General features: G+C 35.4%; 1 protein-coding gene across 49 annotated transcripts in view; it reads right to left on the bottom strand.

The window, feature by feature from the left end:
- The window catches only part of Rims2 (regulating synaptic membrane exocytosis 2), a 498,312-nt gene that overhangs the window by 239,836 nt on the left and 245,684 nt on the right, over positions 1–12,792 (bottom strand). For 29 of the 49 annotated variants that reach the window (XM_029547754.1, XM_029547763.1, XM_029547755.1 and 26 more), the window contains 2 exons: positions 3,011–3,219; positions 921–1,040 (listed from right to left, as the gene is read on the bottom strand). In XM_029547754.1, coding sequence (XP_029403614.1) covers positions 921–1,040; positions 3,011–3,219 — 329 coding nt within the window. Of the gene's footprint in view, positions 1–920; positions 1,041–3,010; positions 3,220–3,335; positions 3,404–12,792 lie in introns of all 49 variants that reach the window. The other 20 variants (XM_029547766.1, XM_029547771.1, XM_029547802.1 and 17 more) reach the window with 1 other exon arrangement.

Below are 12,792 nucleotides of genomic sequence, written 5' to 3'. Positions count from 1 at the left end.
TTGTGCATGTGCGTGCATGCATGCATGCGTTTGTGTGTGTGTATTACATGTACATGGGTATGCATAAAATGTGTATGTTTTCAGGTGTAAATGTGTGTAAGTATAAGTAAGCAAGGATGTGTGTGTGTTCACAAGGATGTGTGTGTCTGAGTGTGCATGGATATATGTGAGTTTTCAGTATACATTTGTATAAGTGTATATAGATGTGTAAGTTCACAGATGCTCATGTGCATGAGTGTACCTGGTTGTGTGTGTTTTCAGATGTATAGGTGCATGAGTGGGGTGGATACCTGTCTGTATGTTTGCAGGTTTGCATGTCTATGAGTATACATAGATTTGTCTATGTTTTCAGGTGTACATAGGTATGAGGGTGCATGGATGTTTGTGTGTTTGCAGTTACACACACCCACACACATACACACATCACACACACACACACACACATATCTATAGTTGCAAGTATGTGTGCGTTTGCAGGTGCATATGTGTGTGAGTGTGCAAGGACATGTGCACATTGGTCTAATGGCCAGAGATCAAGCGTTAGTGTCCTAATCAAAGTGACCTAGAACTTGTCAGGTAGATCAGGCTGGCAAGCAGTAAGTACAGGAGACCGACCACCTCTGCCTCCATCGCATTAGGGTTACAAGGGCACATCACCTGCGCTGGCTTGCGTTTGTGGAGTCTGGGGATTGGAACCAAGGCCTCTTACTTGCTAGGTAATCACTTTACCTTCTATCCTGGAAATGTCTTTAAAATACTTGGAAAATGAGTTTGCAGGAACAATTGACAATATTTTCGAATTCTTGAAAATAAAAATAAGATATCTCCTTAATTGGCATCGGTATAAAGACATATATTTGTTTTGTTGATAAATCTGTAAAGTAATACAGAGCCAAAATCCAAGAAAGTTTATTACATACCTTTAAGCCCAGCATTGCTCCTGAGTCACGAGGTACACTCCCATCTTTTAAACGCTTATTTAATAAAATACGACCAATTAGGCGATCTCCATCTTTGGATGGCTGCCAGGTCACAGGATGCTAACATACAATATCAACAATAAGAAAAATTAATTTTATGACAAATTACCATACTTAACTATATCTCTAAATTTCAGAATTCTCAAGTATTATGATTACACAAACCAGTTTACATTTCAAATTACTAACTTGAGAGTTTAGTGCATTAGTTTTATAACCCTGATTTTATGAATTCAAGGTTTTCTTTAAGATCCTACCAAAGCAAATCCTCAGTTATCTACCACAATACTAAAACATAATATCTCTGAAGTGTTCTTTAAAATATGTGATAACTCAACTTGCTGAAGACTAAAACCTCACAGGCATAAAAGATTGATACAGTAAAAATCTTCTTAGTTGATCTCATTAAAAAGTGACACTTTCTTCTTCAAACACTTTTGGACAGTTTTGAAATATTCTTACCCTAGTAAAAGTTAAAGTGGGGAACATTAAAACATGAAATCTAAACTTACAATGAACACGAAAATTCACAAAACCACATAAATCTCTACTACCTTTCCAACTGAATTTGCATAGTAGAAACAGGATGTGCTCAAAGATGAACAGATTACGTTTTTTTACTTCATTAAATTTCCTTGATTTTCTTAATGGGGAGAACCATGTTTTGCTACATAGCCCAACCTGCCCTTGACCTCACTATGTAGCCTATGCCTGTCTTTGATCTGTAAGGATAAAACTCTCATCTCCTCCTGCTTCATGACTGCCTATATGCTGCCATAGTCTTACACTGGTGATAATAGTCTGAACTCCTGAACCTGTAAGCCAGTTCTAAATAAGTATTGTCCTTTATAAGAATTGCCTTGGTCGTGGCGGCTATTCACAGCAGAGAATTCCAAACTAAGACAGTTACATTGGTCTTTGTATTATTTTTGGCTCCATTTCATCAATTCATATTCTGAACTTGATTCTAATTCTTTTGGATCTGGCTTGTACTTATTTTTCTATGACCTTGACATTCATTATTAGATTATTTGGACCACAAAAAAAAAACAAACAAACAAAAAAAAAAAACAAAACAAAGAAAGAAAAAGGATTCACATGCCTTTGCAGCAATGACATAAAGGCCACCACACCTGGAAAAAGATTACTGGTTGTTTTAGACTTTTTATCTATTCATTAAATTTTTTTAATAGGTAATTCAAAGACAATTATAGTTAAATAGCAATACTACTACCACCTTATTTCTTTCTTGGGTTCAGAATTATGTCTTTATAAATGACAGACTATTTCATCACAAATAATATGGTAAGCTACAAAGTAAATGATTTGTGTAATCATAGTAATTCCATGGTTACCTAAAAGTAGCATGCATAACTCCATGCAAAATTTAGCAGGCAAAAGACAAATTCTAGGCAATCACATCTATATGGTAAAAGATTATTTTTTGCTATACTAAAAGCAAATAAAATAATAACTATGAAAGCAGATGGCAATGGATCTACAACTAGTTAATACTACATCAGAATGTTATGACAAGAAAACAAAAGAACAAAATGACAGTGAAAGGGAAAAAAGAAAAACAACATTTTCTGTGCAACAGACCCGATTGTCTCCCTTTTGCCTGGGATTCAGATGACTAATAATTTGATTTTTCATCCCAAGGAAAATGTATGTATTAAAATAAGCCAATCCAAAAAATATTTATTGTTTATAACAACATTGAAAAATTCTCTTATTCAACTGTATGCAAAGCATTCCTTTGTTCCTGAGGTTTATTTTCATTTCCATAGTTTTGGGTATGCTGTCAATCAACAAGAACAGCAAAACAAGCAAAAGGCTTTTTGGCTTTTTGGCTTTTTGGCTTCTTTTTGATTGAGTTGTTTTGTTTTTCTTTTCTGCACCTTGAGAGAATGCTACATTGACTCTTGAAATGCCCTGTCTTTGTATTATGTCCTGTTTTAATGGGTGACAGAGAGCAAACAAAGGAAGACCGACTGAGCAGGTTAGAAGGCAGGCCCCAGTGTCAGTACCTTAGCACTGCGGCTATGCTCCTCGTTAAGAGTTGTGCTACTACAGGTATCTACCCCAGAATCCTTAATCTGAGGCTCAGACCATTCCAAATCCTCTTCCAAAGAGTGGCCACCATAGTACATCATTTTCTTTTGTCTCTCAGACCTGGTGTTAGAATCCGACAAAACTCCCTGCTCACTAGTTTTTCTTTTTCCCTTTTGACTGTCCCCTACAAGTGTGAGATAAAATAAAAAAGATACAAAAAAAGAAAACATGCAAAGGTGTAAATAAAAAGGAGAGTGAGATGATAACAGGAATTAAGTAGTAAGGCCCCACATGTCTCACCAAAGACATTGGGGACGCCTCACTGCTATGCCAAGATGCTTGTTCCAACCAGCTGTACTCCATGTCTCCTGGGAGCCGGGCAGGCAAGAATGCAATCAAGGAGACAATGGGAAAGGACAGACAGAGAAATTATCAACATTTTAAACTGTGGGATCCTGTCTGCTTTCAAGAACTTTATCTGTAGTACTCATTAAATACCAGGAAAAAGCTATGATTTCAAATTGAATTTATAAAATGGAAAATATAAGGCTTTTGTAGTCTAGACAGATGTACAGAACAAAAGCCTTACCAGCGTTTTAGAAAACAGAATATTTTTGCTAACAATAAGCAAAAGTAGAAATAAAAATGGTTGGATAAGCTGATTAAGACAAAAACTGATCCACTATGTCTAGTTTTGAGCTAATTTCTTTTTCCATGCTGGTCTAAAGCCATGAGGTTTTTCTTCAAAAGACTAGTAAACATTTGAAAATTAAGCTGTGGCTCAGCAATAACTACTATCTTCAAGCCAAATAATTAGATATTCTGCCTGGAATGAAATATGATAATCTGTATAATGATGACAACTCCTCAAAATTACAAATGGTTAAAAAAAAATAACACAATAAATTTTCTGTGAGAATGACCAAAAGTATCATTCAATTTCTATCAGTAGAAAGGAAGAGTGAAAACAACAAATTTTACTTATATAACATGAATTATTTAATATTTCATTCATCCAGTTTATCATTTAAGAAATTATACTATTGCAATTTTAGTAGACAATTTACATGATACATGATGGCAACTTGTAAAAATCTATTTTCCACACTTAATTTTTTCAAAAAGGACTTCTTTTCAGTATAGGTATGCACATCTTTTTAACACTATTATTGGATTCATTAATTTAAAAATATTTACGGAATACCTTCCATTTGTTCTATATTGTGCTAAGCAATAATGTAGAGGTCAACACAGAAACATGTTTACAAAGTGTGGGAAGAGACATGACAAATTAGTGTGTCAGAGGAGGGAACAAAAGACTATGAGAAAACATGAACTCTAATGTGATTTGAGAGTCACCACACAGCTTCAGAGTAATGATATTTGAGATGGGGACTGAATGATGTGAAACTAGGCAAGTAAACAGAAAGAGATGGACAAATGGAACAGAGCATTCTAGTTAGATAGATACTGTAAAAAAAGAAATCACCACCATCACTCCCAACAACAAAAAGCAGGGGTGGAGGCACACACCAGCAAACCTAAGCAAGGGACAGAGCACAGGGTGCTGTGTAGGAATAGCAACGCCTCACAGTGGAGCCCACTTGGATCCTTTATTCTCTAGTAAAGATTACCTTTGTCAAACATTAAGTGAAACCTGACAGAATCTGACTTACACTTACAAAAGCGGAATCTAAATTCTATAATCTGGGTTAGAAACCAAAAGCTAAAGGTATTTTCAATAACTGCTAGGAAAGGTAAGGTGACTAAAACCTACACAAAGGTAATGACATTAGCTGACACAAGAAAAAAGAGAACTGTGAAATTTCACCATCAACACAGTGACTAGTCAAGGTGAACATTCAGATTTCTGGTTAAAGAACTGAATAAAGAAAGACAACTTTTGAGATGACCAAACTATGCAAGAAGAATGAAGAACCTTTTTTTTTGTTGAGAAGATAATGGTAGTAAGTTATTTTATAGACTTATAAAATGAAATATCATTGACTACGAAGAACTTCATAGCAAATTGATTTTTAAACATGTGTGTTGGATCTTTTGGAATATATTAAACAGTGGTATGTATTTTAAGGTCTATATAAGTTATTCAAATGGGAATATCAGCAATAAAAACATTTAAAGTGCCCAGAAAAGCAGCTGTAGAGTCTGAAAACACATTAGAAATCATGCATTGGGTACCACTGTAGATCCAGTAAATTAAAAAGAATTGGTGAGGCCTAGAAATATGTTTTAACCGGATTTCCAAATAATTATGTTTAATGTATGTAAATAATGTTTAATGAATGTATAATGTTTTGGCATGGTAATGTGATACTGTAGGGTACAAATGTGTTGGAGCTTATTCTTAGCTATCCTAGAGCACACACAGCCCAGAGATGGGAGACAAATTTGTTTGTGAAAACAAACAGAACTGTAAAATCTAATACACATGAAATAAAATGTATAAAAAGAACTTCAGTCTTTACCCATGGAGCAGAAAGGTGCTTCTCACATAATTTTACAACACAAATAAAAATTAGAATTCCGGTACTGTACACTGACAAATGGAGATAAGCAGTCTGTTGTGTATTTATGCCCCTGTATGGAGCCTTAAAGTGTTTATACATTAGAAAATGTGTTATTTTTTTCAGGATTCACAATAGTTTCATAAGAAAGCATCTATATGTTTCTTGGCTAAAGAACATAAATAGTTAAGCCCATGAAGGTTAGAGAATCCATTCGGTTCACAGTCTCTCTCTTCCCTGATTTCAAACTACATGATTATCAGAAGTACGGCCTGTACTCTGTAAATTTAGTAGTTAGCACTTTAAACTATTTGAAAATAAAGAAAAACACCCTATTAATGAAAAAAGGAGGTGAGAGAGTACAACGTGCCTGGCAAATTAAATAAAATATCATCAAGCATAGAAAGATGTTTAACTTATCACAGTTAGCAGTATATAGACAGTAGTAGTCACTATTTAATATTTACTCTTGACTGACTCCAAAAGAAAAAACCAAGGTGATCAGCTATGCTTCTGATAGCACTATGAAAGCATATTCATGGCCCTAGAGCAAGAACTGTTAAAAGACACACAATAGCCAAATGGACAATTTTACCTGAAATTTAATAAGGCAGATGGATAGGCTCCTCTACAGCCTGGGAAGGACAGAGCAATGATGTAATGTCTTTGAACATACAGGAAAAATCATTCAGTCTGAAGCAGAAAAAAGACTAAAGAATTACAGAAAATGGCAGGTCTGAGAGTCAGTAAATAAAGACACCCAGACAGTCATGGTTATAGCATAAAAAGAAAAGGTGAATGACCTGAAAAAGGCCTCGAAGGTTAGAGCAGAAAAAGGCTTATGCTAGAAAGATGGAAGTCTACAGTCAAGATGTTACATATGTTTAAACTAGAAGAATGCAAAACCCAACAAATATATATCTTAACAAAACTAAAATAAAAACTAAATATTATAGCACACCAAAAAGTATAGGAAATAGAAAGGAATTACACTGAATGACAGCAAATATTGCATCAGAACTTGGGAGGATACAGGGAGCCACACAACAGTAGTTTTTTACTGTCAAACAAGTGGGTAGAAGTTGGGGACCCCTGTGGTTGAATTAGAGAAACCCTGGAAAAAGCTAAGGAGGACTGCGACTCCATAGGAAGACCATCATCTCAACTAACCTGGACCCCTGAGATCTCCCATACACTGAGCCACCAACCAGGCAGCATACAGCAGCTGATATGAGTGCTCCAACACATGTATAGCACAGGACTGCCAGGTCTGGTCTCAGTGAAAGAAGAAGAGCCTAAACCTGGAGAGTCCCCAGGGAGTGGGGAGGTCTGGCGGGGATGGGTGTGTGTGTGTGTGGTTGAGGGTGAGGACTACCTCTTGGAGACAGTGGGGAGAAAGAATGGGATGAGGAACTATGGGAGGGTGGACCAGGAGGCGGGTAACGACTGGACTGTAAGAAAATAAAATTAATAATAAAGAAGTTAGCCTAGGTTATAAATACGATGAAATTATCTATCAAGAATGAACAACATTCTCAAAGAAAAGGAGGCTAAGTCGGTGTGTCACCAGCAGACCAACTCTAAAAGAATGACTAAAAGACACAGAGAGATGAAAAGACAAGAATCCTTAATATTAGAAAGGAATAGGAAACATGGTAAGTAAAAATATGGATAAATATAATCAAATTTTGTTTTCTTGAGTTTTCTAAATCAGTTTAGATATTGAAAGTCCAAGATATGTAAACTTTATATGACCCAGCACAGGGGAAGGCCAGGGCCAAGTAGTGGGAGTGGGTGGGTAGGGGAGGAGGGGCGGGGGGGGGGTATAGGGAACTTTCGGGATAGCATTTGAAATGTAAATAAAGAAAATAATAATAAATAAATAAATATCTTTTTTAAAAAAGAAAAGAAATATCAGTAGGATAGACTTGTTTGGTATACGCAATAGTTTAATTAAATATCTAGAACGACAAAATTATTTCAAAAGGCAATAAGAAACAGGAATATTGTATATATCTAGATGTATTATAAATGAATATTTCACATGAATTGGTGGAATGATTTTTTTATTAAAGTATTTTTTCTCAAGAAGTAAGTAATTTGGCTGTGAAATGAGTTAAACAGTTTTGCAGAAAAATTATATACAGCTCTGAACTCTCAAAAAAAAAAGAAAGTCCAAGATATACAATATTTAATTTTTGATTTTCAACACCACTACAAAAATATTTAAGAGGAGACAGAAAAACATAAGAGTGAAAGGTTTCTATATTTATTTCTAACTTGTTAACTATAAATGCTAGTAGTATGCAAAATGCACTCATGAAATATATTGGCTAAAGCAATCAATTAGAAACATCATGAAAAAGAATAACTATAGAAAAATTAAAATACAATCTTTTAAAATGTTCAAATAAGTCATGGAAATACAAGAAAAACATCAGAAATAAAAAATACAAATGAAAAAGATAAAAAAATAAAAGTGAAACAATACATTTAACTATGGATATGGGAATGCCTAACAAAATACGAATAAAAGGACCACGACCAAGCAAAGTTTGTGTCGGGGACACAGAGTGTACTTAGGTGTTTGAAAAAATAATCAGTGTATATAAGTCAAAGAAGAAAATCAAATGATCCTAGCAATTTATATACTGATAGTGAAAATATATTTATAAAGCTTAAGAATGATGAGCAGATGAAATCTGATCAAAGTGAAGCACAACACGAAGCCAAACGCTAAGGTACGCAACAGCAAAGGCTGCCTTATAAACTGACAACAATCACCGAAGAGAATAGCTTCATTTATATAACTGCAAAGCTGAAATAACAGAAACATTCTACAACAGGAAACAGCTAAACAACCTGACATATGGACATCACAGGATGCTACCTAATAATTACTTGAACAAGGAGACTTGCATAGGGAGGGGAGGAAACTATTGACATTTGAAATGTGTTGAAAGGCATTAATGCTAAATGGAAAAGCAAATCCCAAAGTGTCATAAGAGAACGTTTTATAAATGAAATCACATGTATGTTGTGATTTGAAGTCTTCTTAGTGTTGGCACAGGTAGGAATGATGGTGATTAATGCTATGTCTCTCTAGAGCATTAGAGTGACCATTGTAAGACAATCAACCATAGTCCAAATTTGTTAGTGGAAATTCAAAACTAAACAAAAAAGTCTCTAAGTTTTAAATTTCTGTTCTGAGTCAGGCAACAAATCAAAGTGACTAGTGAGAGATACTGAATTACATATATAACAGAGTTACTGATACATTATTTTATTATTAGTTGTGATAATTACTAATATCTTGTTTTGCTAAATTTATACATTATTCTCTATAGATATGCATATGATGATAAATGGTATACTACAGAGCTAGGTACTGTCTATGGGTACAGGAGTCCACTAGGACTTTTGGGACCCATCCATGACAGAAAAGGAGGAAGGTACTACAGTCACAGTGCTTTACTGTCTGTTTCTTCCTTTGGATACAAGTTGTCAACGCTGGATGAAACTAGTGCAGGGCACACAGGCTCGCAGTGTTCCATGCTAGTGATTTCCCCCATGCCAATGGCCACTTCAGTGGAAAAGTTAAGCTAAGATTTTACTGTCTTTTAGACGGCCATCACCCCATGGCTGGAAGTGCTTGATGAAATGATACAGTGCTTGTGGAGACGATGGGTGTTTTGGTTAGAAAGTTACATTGCAAGCACACCAAATTCCAAGTCAGTATGATAGCAAATAGTTCTGTTAGTGTGAAAATGATCAGGCTATGAGTAATCAAAGGATTGAAACCTTAGACTAAGATTTTTTTCATTCATTTACCTTTCTAGAAAATATAAACTAGCTAATTGTATTTTAAACATTTAGAGAAAAAGTGTGATTATCTTACAATGATTTTTCTTATAATCATTAAACAAAGGCAAGAGCTTATTAAAAATATTGTATCACTGGCCGTAATTAGGTTAATAAGAGTTTTAAATGTAAGTCATGTAGTGCACTATGACATTCTTCAATTCTTCAATTCAGCATTATTTTTAAAATAATAATGTTACAGAAATTATAGCATGTTATGCCAGGGTTTCAAGATGGAGCTAGAACAGCTATGTTAAAGTACTGATATCCCTCTGCCTGCCCTTCATTTATTTTGTGTTTCAGCAAATCATTTAACACACTGGGTCTCATTTTATCATTTATATAAATGGAAATTAATTGTTCCATCATGCAGATTGTTGAGAGGTTGAAATGGGGTAATAATCATAAACATTCATTGAACACTATAGTTCTGTTGATGTTGATGGTATCATCGTCCTCATGAAACAAAATCCACATGCCCTCTCTTCAATCTTAGTTCTCATATTAGTGATTTATTCTCTTTGATTTCTCAGGATAAATGATGGAATATCCCAATATATGGTCCATACAACTTAGGCTTCATAAAATGTTAATGGGCTTCATTAATTTAAAAGGTTCCAGGTAAAAGAGTATTGGAAAACTCTAAACTGATTGCAGTTAAATTGATTTTTTAAATGTTTTTTTTATTGGATACTTTCTTTATTTACATTTCAAATGCTATCCCCTTTCCCAATGTCCCTCCCTCCCACCCTATCCCATCCTCCCTCCCCCTGCTTCTATGAGGGTGTTCCTCCACCCACCCACCAACTCCCAGCTCCCCACCCTCGATTCCCCTACACTAGAGCATCTATTAAGCCTTCATAGGACCAAGGACCTCTCCTTCCATTGACAAGGCCATCCTCTGCTACATATGCAGCTGGAGCCATGCGTACTCCTTGGTTGATGACTTAGTCCCTGGGAGTTCGGGGGGGGGGGGGTCTGGTTGGTTGATATTGTTGTTCTTCCTATGGGGTTGCAAACCCCTTCAGCTCTTTCAGTTCCTTCTCTAACTCCTCTATTGGGGACCCCGTGCTCAGCCCAATGGTTGTCTGTGAGCATCCCTCTCTGTATGTGTAAGGCTCTGGCAGGGCCTTGTAGGAGACAGGCATATCAGGCTCCTGTCAGCACGCACTTCTTGGCATCTACAATAGTGTCTGGGTTTGGTAACTGTATATGGAATGAATCTCCAGGTAGGACAGTCTCTGGATGACCTTTCCTTCAGTCTCTGCTCTACACTTTATCTCCATTTTTGCTCCTGTGAGTATTTTGTTCTCCTTCTAAGAAGGACCGAAGCACCAACACTATATAGATTTCTTGACTGCAGAGTTGAGTTCCTTTTTTCTTCAGGTAGCAAAGACAATATGCCTTGCTGGTAGGGTCACATAACATGATTTTCATACAGTTAACTAAAACACATAAGCCTTCTGATGATGTTTCTCAAGCACAGTATTTTGAGAACTAATGCTAAAACTGTTCTGTAGAATCAAATTAGCATATAGGGAAACTCCCACATAAATCAAGTAATAAACAGTTCTCCACAGGAGATACTATAAAGGGCATTTGTTTTCAAATGTTACCCCATGGTATTGCATCCATGCTACTGGACATGGGAAGATGAATGACTATAAGTGGTTTTGATATTCCCTACTCCATGGTCTTCCACTCTTTTCATGGGACTTATGACTTGCTCCTAAGGAGGTGAGGTATCACTGTGTATCATCACGATGCTACTTAAGTTGCTTAAGACATTGGCTTTGCTGGCTTACTAAGTAAGCAGCTGTCATGGGAAGCCTATCTGGGAAAGACTTGCAAGCCACCTTTAGATATTCTGATCAACAATTAAGAATAGTGGCCATTGCATTATACACCATTAGACTGGAAAAAATTTACCCATTAAATAATGATAAACATATAATGTCAAGGATATTTGGGGGAGGGGTGGAGAGGTGTCTCAGCAGTTAAGAGCACTGGCTAATCTTCTAGAGGACCTAGGTTTGATACCCAGCACCCACATGGTTCTCAAAATAGTCTGTAACTCCAGTTCTAGACAATCCATGCCCCTTTCTGTTTTCTGCATTTACCAAACACACATGTGTCCACAGACAAAACACCAGGAAACCTCTAATACACATAAAGTCACAATTTACAAAGACAGACGTAACACCAGAAAACACTAGTACATATAAAAATCACAATTTACAAGGACAGACATAACACCAGGAAAACACTAATACACATAAATTTACATTTTACAAAGACAGACATTATACCAGGAAAACACCTCTACACATAAAGTCATATTTTAAAGGGACAGACATAACATCAGGAAAACACCACTATACATAAAGTCACATTTTAAAGGATTTTCATAATAGATATTGAACTTGATTTTACATATACTTTTTAAAAACTTGATAGAGTAATTTCATAATGCCGCCTAATACAAGAGGAGCATAACTGTGTTGTGAATGTTCACGAGTGTTTACTATGACTGAGTCTATTTATTCAAAAGGCAAAGTTCTCTATTAACATTACAACTGATATAAGTACTTAGCATAAAATTATTTGCCAACAAAATTAATACACATGGCAAAGTCTTTGACTTCCAAAACCATTTCTCTTGTATAGGTCTTTAGAAAACAGCTATGCATAAATTGGAAAGGTCTAATTATTAAAAATTCCACAAAGAGTTTTAAGTCTTCATGGTTTAGATATCCTTATATGCTTGATTATCTCAGGTATCATAAATTAATGCTTTCTTTGATTAATATATATTAACCCTTTAGTAGCCTTGTTTTATGAATATATAGTCAACCCACTTAAGACTTTTAAAGCAGATTATACAAGAGGATACATTTCATAGTTGATAACGAGGCCTACACTGAGATTAATCTAAAGCTAACACCTTTTGTATCTGACTTATATGTTTTAAAACACTTGCTTCTTTCTGAAAGGCCTGGTCTCCAACATATAAAATATTTCCACCTTTGTTAACATAAAATAAAAAGAAACAGCTAAAAATCAGTAGTATAAGTCCTGGAAAGAAAGCTAAACCATTCCATACTGAAACAAGTGCTTCACAAGGATATCCTTGTGCCGTTAGGAGAATGATTAATAATATAACTATATAATAAAGTTGAAAATATGCCACAGTATGATTAAGATAAATTTAATAAAAAAAGAATAGAACCTACATTAATTAGTAGTCAAACACCAATCCTAAACCTGACTCTAGATATAAATGAGAGTGATAGGAACCATGGCACCAAGTCAGTCACAAGGTTCTAACAGAAGGGTTACGTGGCTTGATAGTCGTCCACCTGTGAAACAGC

This window comes from Mus pahari, chromosome 17 (genome assembly GCF_900095145.1).
Source record: "Mus pahari chromosome 17, PAHARI_EIJ_v1.1, whole genome shotgun sequence".
NCBI lineage: Eukaryota > Metazoa > Chordata > Mammalia > Rodentia > Muridae > Mus > Mus pahari.
This window is presented reverse-complemented; position numbering and strand designations above follow the sequence as displayed.